At 47.4% G+C, this 11,207-nt stretch overlaps 1 protein-coding gene across 1 annotated transcript; it reads left to right on the top strand.

Moving 5' to 3' along the window:
- The first annotated feature begins 2,084 nt into the window (after nt 1–2,084).
- Nucleotides 2,085–2,396, top strand: LOC113913046. The gene is given in 1 exon segment (XM_027576989.1): nt 2,085–2,396. A coding segment is annotated over 1 exon segment (312 nt).
- The last annotated feature ends 8,811 nt before the right edge of the window (nt 2,397–11,207 follow it).

The following is an 11,207-nucleotide window of genomic DNA, read 5'->3' as shown; positions in this document are numbered from 1 at the left end:
GCCAGTACCTAAGGGTACTTCTGTGTGTTACTGGAAAATAGATGGGAAGAGAGAGAGAGACGGGGAGTGAGGGGCTGAGAGGCATCAGAGCATGAAGGAGACCGGGTGCAAGCTAAGAGGCTTGAACTTGATCCAAGGAAGGGAAATAGAGAGCCACAGAAGGGCTGAGCAGGAGAACACTGAATCTGGTGGCCATCTGAAAATTCTCGAAAGGTGGAGTGGTTGGGGCAAGACAAGGAGGCCAGGAGGAGGCTAAGCAGCAGTCCAGGGGAAGTTGAACGCCAACCACTCAGGCAACATGGGAATGACAAACAGCCCCACTCTTGGAATTATGGGAGATCATACAACTGGGCGTTCCAGGGCCACCAAGTTCCATCCACTCCTGCAAAAACCAGGTCTTCTAGAGGGTGATGACATGTCCCCAAGTCTCACAGCAGGTGGACTTAGGGCTGGGGATCAGAACTGAGATCCTCACATTCCTAACCCTCAGCTCATTTCACAACCCCCCTCTGTGTCCCCATATTCAGTTAATCCCCACAATTCAATTAATAACAATAATTACAAGAATAACAGTAATTACTATGATCTAACTGCTGTGGGCTAGGCTCTGAGCTCAGCACATTATGTGCAAAACCTCATGGAATCCTCCCAACATTCCCAAGGGTCAGAAAGTCCCATTTTACAGATGACAAACCCGAGGATCAAGAGGTGAGGCAGCTTGAATGGAGTCTCAGGGACTATCTGAGCCAACTCAGGCTGCTGTAACAAATGCCGTAGACAGGGGTTTAAACAGCATGCACTTATCTCTCACAGCTCCAGAGGCTGGGAGTCCAAGATCAAAGTGCTGGCAAGTTTCAATTCTCAGAGAAGGCTTTCTCTTCTCACTCTGTGTTCACATGACCTCTTCCTTATATGTGCATGGATGGGGAGGTACACAGAGAGAGGAGGTGGGGTAAGGAATGGGGACATCAACGTATGAATTTTCAAGGGAGACAAACGTTCAGCCCCAAACAGTATCCTCTTGGAGATGACAGTGCCCCTGCCCAGCACGGTGGTGAAGGCTACACAGAGTGAGGTGTGTAAGTGCCTGACACATGGGAAGGGCTCAGAAAATGGGAATGGCAACAAAGATGATCTCAATGAAATGATAAGGATGAGGGTAGTGGAAAGAGCCAGATCTGTGCCCTCCCCTGGACTCCACGGTGTGGCTTTTGACAATGCACAGAACTCTTTAGGCTTCAGTCTCTCCAATCTGTCAGATGAAGACTTTAGCGCAGGGCAGTGGTTCTCGGGGTGTGTCTCCTTGGCCCCCGCATTGTCAGCCATCACCCTGAGCTCATTAGGAAGGTGCTTCCCGGATCCCTCCCCAGACCGACTTGGTCTGCAACTCTGGGAATAGCACCCAGCAATCCGTGTTTTAACAAGCCCTCCTGGTACATCTGATGCATGTTCAAGTTTGAGAACCTCTGGTCTAGATGGATCATTTTTCAACGTTTTTAAAGGACGTGAATGCTTTCTTCCTACAAAATTGGGAGAAGGCAGGTACGTAACGCAGATGAAAGTGGCAGTGCTAGGTTGAAGCTGCAAGCAGGGCTCCATCTGCCCTCCCACCCTCGGCCCCCCTTGGAAGCTCCACGGACCCCGGTATGAAGGCCAATGTGATGCTGAAGCTCTCCGTCCAATGTCAATTCCTCCTGCCAACTAAGAACCCTGCTGCTCCCCCGCCCACCTCCCACCTACCCTCCCTCGAAGCGCCTATTCCTGTTTACATGTTCCAGAAAGCATGGATTTGTTGTGGCCTCACAAAACCTGGTTTGTTTCTTCTTTCCTTCTTTCTTTCTTTCTTTTTTTTTTTTTAAATAGGTTTCAGCCTGTAATTCAGTTAATTATTTCTCAGAGCACCAGTTTGGTGGCTACACAGCATAGCATGAGGCAGGGGAACAGAGACAAGTCTTCGGAAGGCTCTTTCCAGAAAATCTAATTTCATCATTGAGAAATCTTCTGTCTTAAGCAGCCTCTGCCACTGCCATAAATTTACATATTCTATATGCCGCCGCAGGAACGCAGTGGGCTCCATTTGCATAATGCCGCTGGAGGGGCTTGCGCTTCTCTTGAACCTGAATGCGGCAGGAACGAGGAAGCAATTATTAAGCTGTAGACATTGGCAGGGAGAGAGGCCTCAGATGGATTTCAACTCCAAACCCTATTCACCGTCCAGGCTGCTCATTACCCAAGGCCTGGATCCCAGGCTGACGGTGGATCCAAGGGCTGGAAAAATCAATGGGTTGCTGCCTTCGGTTTATGTCTAGAGCCAGGCTGAGGCCAGGTTTGAGGGAGCAGCTTTGGCTTTCCAGTGTGGATTGTTGGAGCCAACTTCTCCCTGTTCCCACAAGTAAATTTGTTTCTTGGACTGTTTCTTCAGGGTGCTTCGGCCAACGCCGCCCTGCCCCTTCCTTCGACAGCACCCCAAACACCTATGGGACAGGTCGGTAAGGGTTGTCCCACCTCTTTGCTGGCAAGGCTATCAGAAATGTGTAATTAAGAAAATGTTGCTGAACAAAGTCCCAGTTGGGAAATGACAAGTGGAAATAGGAATTCTCACATGCCACAGTGGTCCTGCTTAAAATCTATGCTCTCCATACTGAGGCTGCCTGAGAAGGTGAGTCTAGCCTACTGTGGGCCGCTGGTGAGATACTCCTGTATATTTGGGCTCAGGATCTCTGACCAAGGGTCGTTTAATTATCTAGGATCCACACGTCACTCTCCGTAGTTTCTGGACCTTCCAGAGCTATGGCCTTGACCTCCATCCAAGTCACTCCATGACATGCCACTCCCAACCTCAGTAGCCCATGGATGTGAATGGCCACATCTGGCTCTGGGGAGTACCATCTTGGTTTTACTCCAGTGATGATGTGAAAGGCCTCAGTGCTCAAAGATGGCCATCTTCTGGCGGGACTTTGAACCCAGCCTTCCTTGACAGTTTTTAAACCAGCTTAATTCATGAAATGCCCAGCCAGAAATCCACCCGTCCACTTCTGCAGGTATGTACCATGGGTAAACTTGCTGGACAATACAGCAAAAGTGCTAGGCACACCTGATACATTTATTGACAGAGCAAAACATCATCATGCAAAATGTGGAAAGCTGAGTGAGGATGAGCAGCATTTTACTTCTTATATTTAATAATAGACTGTGCCACTTTAATTTTTTCAAACAAACATCTTTTATTTCTGGGGAAGCAGACTTACATTTGAAAATACCAAATCGGTGGAACAGGCCACTCTTGATCTCAGGGTCATGAGTTCGAACCCCACATTGGGCATAGAGATTACTTAAAAATAAAGTCTTAAAAAAAGACTAGCAGGAATGAGTATTATTACTCTTATAATCAGAAAATACCAGATTCACTTCTGACTGCCTTGATGCTGAAAATTGGTGGAGTTTACCCATCCAGAGATGACCCATGGCACGAAAAATGTACTCCATGCCGGTATTTGAACAGTGAGCCAGTTGTCGGAAATTTGAAACAGCAGGTTTTTTGCTAGGAAGAAAAAAAATTATGTATCTCCACTTACTAAGAGGTGCCGTCTCCTCAAAAGACCTCAGTATTTTGTCCTTAGCCCTGACTGTCTCGTTAAAAGAATTTGGAGGGAACTCACTTTTTCCATGGTTCCATCCAACACTGAATTATTTCTCTAAGAAAAGGAGATTGCTCCTGATTAGCCAAACTTGGGGCTCTACACGCACATGTGGTGACTTTTCCAAAGGAAACTGTTTTGGTGCATAACTGGGACCAGAACTTCAGAGCAACAGATGGTCTTAAAGCTTAGAGTTCAAGGATTAGGTGTGGGCATGTCTTCTAGCCAGACCTAACATTTCTAAGTCTCCGCTTCCTGATCTGTTAGGGGAAGATAGTAATAATACCTGCTTCATCATTGTCGCTGGGAACAATAAGATGAGATAGTACATAACAGTGGAGTCACGGGAAGGTGAAATAACCTGCTCAAAGTCACAGAGAGTAGATGGTCAGGTGGGACTTGAACTTGGGCATGTTTGTTCACCCACCGTGTTGCAGGCTGCTACCTCCCATGATCCAGGAATGCTGACAGCAGGTGCTTACAAAAGCCCAATCATAGCAGTTGGCTCTCTGGGCTGAACTGGGAGAGGGGCTGAGGTAGGACCTCTTCAAAGGGCAACACTCACAGGAACGTGATATTCACTAAACTGGCCACAGCATTTAGAAACAGAGGTCAATGCTGCTTTGGATCTTAAAGACCCAAAATTCCTCTCATTGTATGGCAGAGTCCCCTTCTGTTTGCCATGGGATGTGGCTTGTTTGTGGTGAAGGAAGGGAGATGAAGTGACAAGAAAAGCAAGAGACAGGTAGCTTAGAAAAAACTGCAATCAAACTTTGAGTTGTGCCTGGGTCATCGCGTGGCCAACCCCTCCATTCCAGGGTGTGGTGTGGATCAGCCACATTTCGGGCTCCCTGCAGCCTTTGAGGGCAGGTCTCGGTGATAGAAATAAGGGGTGTCTATGCAAGGCACAGCATGCAGGAAGCGGAGGGCGGTTAAGACACAACAGCTCACCTAATTAAGAACTAACAATGCTATGATCACTTGTTCAGTAGAACCTCCCATAGCCAAACATGTGCCAAAACGATGACCCAGAGAGCCCACGCTTAGGTAGGTATCCACCCACGAGAACAAGAAATGAAAACATATGTGTGTGCATGTTCTCAGCCCTCTTCGTAATAGCCTAAAACAGAAGTACCCAAATCCTCATCAACGCTGAAACCAATAAATTGTGCCATATTCCCAGAAAGGTGTTCCATATAACAGCACTGGCGCATCCAGTCCCCAGTTATATCTGGCCACGTCCTGCTATATAAATAAAGTTTTACTGGGACACGGCCCATCCATTCATTACATAGCATCTGTGTTAGCTTTTGCCTTACCACAACAAAGATGAGCAGTTACAAGATCGTATAGCCCACAGAGCCCAAAGTATTTACTATCCGGCCCTTTCCAGAAAAAAATTTGCTAACCCCTGCTATAGAAAAATGAAATTGAACAGTTATAAGTTCCCTGGGAAATGTGGGTGATTTTCACAAACATAATATTGAGTGGAAGAAGCCAGACACGGATGAGTACCTGTTGTGTGATTGAATTTACATCAAGGGCAAAGACAGGCAGAACTTTGCACGTTGCCAGAGAAAGGATAAGAGTTACCCAGTGAGGATAGTAACTGAACGGGGCATGTGGGAGCTTCGGGGCCCTGGACATGTAGAGCTGACTCTTGATCTGGGGTGTTTCCACGAGCGTTCATTTTGTGAAGATTCACTGACATGTACACGGATGATGTGTACGCTTTTCTGTATGTATGTCGTTTGTCGATAAAAATTTTGAAATAAATAAAAAAAGAAACAGTGGGCGTATGTAGTGATGCCAAGTATTTTCTCAATGTATTTCCTGGACAGAAAGCTCAAATAACAGATTGTCAAGTTAGAAAACAGATAACTTTAACTTTTACACATGAGCACACATTTATTCATTCACTCTACAAATGTTTATTGATCACTCACCACGTACCAGGTGCTGGGAATTCAACAGTGCGTGAGACAGACGCAGCCCCCGCCTGCTTGGCATTTACATCACACTTGTATGTACACATGGAGTCTTACACACGCATGGGCACCAACACCCTCCAACATGGACCTGCACATGAGTGCACTCAGGACATGCATCTGTAGGTCAAGTCATTCTCAAGCAAGTACTTTTCTGAATTTTGCTCTTCCTCCCGTGGCTACAAAAATCCCCACCTCCTGTCTCCCTCAGACACAGAGACTGATGGTTGGAGCTCATTTCACCCATTGCCCAGAAGAGCCATAGATCTGTGCTGGCCAAGACTCCACAGTTTAGCTCCCAAAGTTGTGTGGGTCAGTCTAACTGGTTTCTCCAGGTTACATCTGGCATTGGAGATACCTGGACGCCAGACAAAGAGACCCAGGGCTCAGAGGGCCGGTGACCTTGAACCCAAGGATGCTTTCTGATGTTCCCTCAATATCTGCTAAGCCTCCCTCCCTCAGTATGGACACCTGCCAACTACAGAGTGTAGTCACCAGAGCCTCGTGACCTACTGGCCAGGGTTTTCCCACATGTGATGAGTGACATGTGCAAAGGTTGAGTATTTGTATCACACACTGTTGAAAGAATGCCAGAATGACAGAGCTGGAAGGTCATGGGCCCAATGGAAGTCCCACGGCAGGAGGAGGTGGCTCAGGATTTCATGCTCAAGCAAGGCTTGGTCTAACAGACTCTGGCCAGGAACCCATCTCTTACTCCAAGTGAACGCCTCGGTGATCAGGTGCCCACACTGAAAGGGAATGGCTGGTCCCCCTCTAACAGCCTCATAACTCAAAACAAATCCAGCTCCTTACTCTGGAAAAGCTTGCTGTGTGATCTGGCCCCTGCCCACCTCTCTTACTTCATCCGCTGCCACTCTCCTCCGATCACCTTTCTTTTCCTCCAAAATCCCCATCTAGGGCTTTTGCACATGCTGTGCCCTATACCCGGAGCGCCCTTCCCTCTGTGTTCACCAAGGTGGCTCCTTTCTTTAGGATTTTAGCACAGATGTCACCTTCTCAGAGAGGCCTTCCCCAATTGTCCAGTCTCAGCGAGATGTCACCCTCCTCCAGCCATTTTCCCCCTGCCTCCCTTATGTGACTTTCTCCACTGCTCTCATCATTGTCTGGAATTATCTTATTTGCCTCTTTGTCTATTCTGTGAGCCCCATCAGGGCAAGGATTGCCTTCTTGTTCATTGTTCTATTCCAGTGCCTCCAAGAAGCCTGCCAGGGAGTAAGCATTTAGAGTATATTGAAGGAAGGAAGGAAGGAAGGAAGGAAGGAAGGAAGGAAGGAAGGAAGGAAGGAAGGAAGGAAGGAAGGAAAGAAGAGAGGGAGGGAGGGAGGGAAGGAAGGCAGGCCTACACTAGCATAGCTCACCATGCAGATAACTCTTCAAGAGGCACAAGCTCTCTTGCCCACTCTGATTAAGACATCCCCGGTATCGGCAATAGCTCCTGGCTTTTTTGTATATGGAAACATATTGACCCAGGGCCGGAGGGACACTTGGCAGCAATTTGTGTTTGCTTCTCTGATCAATAGGCATCTCGGTGCTCACCCCTAACACAATCCATTGCTGATGGTAATTAATTACAGTGCCTTCCTGTTCTTGCATCTCTTGACCCCTCTTGAGGTTCATCCTTGTCCATCCTGTGCTATGGGGAGTTCCAGGCCTATAGCTGATGTCAGAAGGAGCCCTTAAAGTAGTTATTTTCTTCTCCTTCTCAGCCCACTGTTTGAATCACACAGGTCTGGACTCTGCCCTGTTCTCCCCCTTGGGTTTCAGGAACAAAAATGGAGAGATTGGTGGGGATGGAAGGGACACTGTTGTGGGGACGGCAACTTTGTTCCAACCCAACCCTACCTTTCACTCCCTGTGTGTCCTTGGCCCTGTTACTTTCCCTCTCTGGGCCTTGATTCTACTCACCTTCAAAACACGAGGGCTCTTAAGGGCCCCCTCAATCCCTGATGCTTTAATTCTTCAAGTTGAGGATTCTTTACGAACAAGCTCCACACTTTAAATGCCCAGAGGGTCAAGCAATCCTGCCATCTTTCTTCATTGGGCATGCTGTCTATCCCTATAACCTCTGAACATCATTCATTAATTTACTCATTCAACAATCACACATGTGTTCAGATACACATCTAACAGACTCTTTTTGGGGATCTGCAGGTGCCGGGTGTGCCCCAACACAAAGCACCTGGTGTGTGCTTAGCCACAGTCATTGTTAAATAAAACACACTCTGTCTTCTTCCCCTTGGTCATTCCATTGGGTCCCCCAAGAATTCTGGGAATAAAGCTCTGTCATCCTTATTATACAAATGAAGAAACTGAGGCACGACAAGGTTAGGAACTCACCCAGCGTCACACCGCTAGTGAGTGGCTGAGCCAATCTTCGATCACAGTGCTGTCTGTCCTAACGTTTATCATTTGACCATTCCAACTGGAGATCCCAACCCTAAAACACTCATTTCCTCCACCCCTCTTGAGGGATAGATACCTAGAGGTGCATTTGGCCATATGTCACTGTTTCTCATCAAAGGTAGAAATGCTTTAAAAAGGGCAGTGGTTATTACAATAAGGAACTAAAGCCTGGGTGGCTTATGGTTTGGAAAAGCTCACGAACTAGGTCCAATTAGTTGCACCAATTAGCACTGCACCACAGACCCCTCCTTCTTGGCACCAAAATTCTCTCAGAATCAAAAAGACATGTGACCCAGGTCATACGTGAAGAAAGAGTCTACACATCAAATACCATTTACTATGCAAAACAGATTCCTTTTTCCTAGAATGTGCTGATTTTGAGATATAGAAATACATTCAAATTAACCCCTGAGCTATTCCTCTTCCAAATTCCCCACTTAGGGTTGACTCTTTGGCACGTGATATTACTAATTCACAGCTCCCAGAAGGCATACGGATTACCTTGGACGTGAACGAGTCCTCCACTAATACACCGTTTGATGCGGGGTGGAAATCAGAGCTCAAGGCACAAACTCAAGCTCCCACCCCATGCAGCAGCACTGAAACCCCCCACCTCCCAGGACCTGGCTCCAACCAACTTCACTCATGAACTCATTAAACAAATATTTTTGGTCACCTACTGTATGCCAGACACTGTTCTTAGTGCTGGAGATACAGCAGTGAGTAAAACAGATGAACGTCCTTACCCTGAAGGAATTTACATTCTAGTGGGAGGGACAGATAACAGCAATAATAAATTAATTGCTTATTAGCAGGGGAGAAGTACTATGGAGAAAAACAAAGTATGATCAGGCAGCAACAGCTCTGTGGCAAGGACTGTGATTTAAAATAGGGCTTTCAGGGGCGCCTGGGTCGATTAAGTGTCTGACTCTTGATTTCGGCTCAGTCATGATCTCAGGGTGGTGAGACTGAGCCCTGAGTCTGGCTCTGGGCTCAGCACATAGTCTGCTTGAGGTTCTCTCTCCCTCTCCCTATGCCCTTTCCCACTCTCTCTCTCTCTAATAAACAGTCTTTAAAAATAAATAAATAATAAATAAATAAAATGGGATTTTCACAGGAGATCTTGTAAGAAGAAGTTGAACCAAAACTTTATTGCAAGACTACTGAAATGATCCACAGAGAGCTGACCACGGAGAGCCCCATGCACAGCAAAGGTGCAAGAGGAGTTCAGAGTCTCAAAGTACTTGGAAAGTAGAGCCCACAGTGTTTGCAATGGAGTAAAAAGTAAAACCAAGGGAAGATCCAAGATGACTCCAAGGTATCCTGAGACCCTGGGAGGGTGGGTTTGTCAATTCCTGCCCTGGACGCATCTATGAATAAAATTGGAGGTGGGGAATCAGTTCAGATGGGGGCACACCAAGTTTGAAGTGCTTATTCAGCACTTAGATGGAGTTGGCTAGCAGGCCACGTACTTTCCCCCACAGATCTTATATGCCATGAAAATCCATTCTTTGTTCTTTCATGGTCCCTATTGTGTATCTTTATTCACACAGAGCCTCCACCTGAAGGTCCTTGTCCCTTCTCGGCGGGACAGTCCCTACCTTCAATGCTAACTGATCCACGACCCCAAAATGCTGCCTCTCTCTTTAGCAATCCCCTAGCCCATCTTCCTGCAACTCTTCTAGAACTTGCTCTTTCCTGCCCAGGGTGACTAAGAGGAAATATTTAAGGGTTGGGTGGGGTGAAGAGGGAGGCGCTGCCCTCATATCTCATGAGTGACCCACTCTCTCCTCGGGAGTATGTTGACCTGCCTTCTCCCCCTGCCTCCTGAGGACCCCAGTCTCTTCCTGAGAGCCACGGTCCTTTCACAATATGCCTTTATCAATAGGATTCCAATAAATGTTTCAGTTCCGCATATAAATTCCAGGGCCCAGCTGCCCAGCGGAGGAGACCTGCTCAATGAGCAGGCCATAAAGATGTAATAATGCAATTAAAAGGTATGGCCTGTCACCCTCATAAAGCTGGAGATCAATATGAGGGGAGCTAAGGACATCGGGGAGAGGGATCTGGCTTCTCTGCAGCATCTGAAGGTTGAGGCAACTGGATGATTCAACAGGACCGGGGAACAAGCTACCAGACCTGGGAGAAGTTACAGCTCCAAACTGGGGTCCCATCTCGGGCCTCTGGCCTCCCTCAGTACACAAGATGTCAAGAGACCTAGGCTCTGTCTCCAGCTCAGACTCAAGGGCTTTGAGGCTTTGAATACGTGCTTTCGGCTCTTTAAACCTCAGTCTCCTCACCAGCAAAATGGGTATAATGATGATGCTTCTTTATACGATTATAGAGACAGAACAGACCCAGAGAATTTTAATACTGGAGGGGCCCTGAGTCAAGAGGCTGCAAAATCAAATACCTGCTGGGTCCAGACAGACACATACATGAGGGGGGCAGGTGGGCCAGAGGGAGGGTAGTAGGAAATGGTGGAGACCGTGGCAAATGAGCAGGATAAGACTCATTGAAAGGAGGCAGCGCCACCTTTCCCTCCTGCTAACAGCTGCCATGCAGGAATGCTAGCCTAGCATGGCCAGATCCGGCGTGTCAAGAGGAGTAGAATTTGGGGATTTGGAGGTGAGATCTTAGGATTTCCACAACCCTGGGTGAGCACAAAATAATCACATCGGCTGGCCATAGACAACCCACGTGCTTCCCGTTTTTGACCCCTCCTGGGCCCACTCACCTGTGAGTTGACAGGTCTCCCAGTTAATGCATGCCACTCTCTTTTAGCCTGTTTCCATGCATGTTTGCCTGGAATTATCAACTCTGAAAAAAGACAGCCTGAACTCACCTCCCAGCTCTGCCCTATTGCTGATGGTGTGACCTCAAGCAAGTTACCTTCACTCTCTGTGCTTCAGTTTCCTATTTTGAATGGAAAAAGTTAATAACAATTCCTACTCAGAGGATTGTTATGAGGAGTAAATGATCCATCCACCCCTCAGCCAGTGCCTGGAGAATAAGGAATGACCAGGGCTTGCCCCTGAGCATTGGTTATGGTGGATGCATGAAGGTGCTCGGGATGGGAGTAAAGGTTGCAGACTGCTCCACAGTCCCAGAGCTTGCCATAACAACCTGTCGTGCCTCCCCACATGTATTTCTCCTC

This window comes from Zalophus californianus, chromosome 14 (assembly GCF_009762305.2).
Source record: "Zalophus californianus isolate mZalCal1 chromosome 14, mZalCal1.pri.v2, whole genome shotgun sequence".
NCBI classification, from domain to species: domain Eukaryota; kingdom Metazoa; phylum Chordata; class Mammalia; order Carnivora; family Otariidae; genus Zalophus; species Zalophus californianus.
Note: the sequence above shows the minus strand (reverse complement) of the source record. Positions and strands in the feature narration are given on the sequence as shown.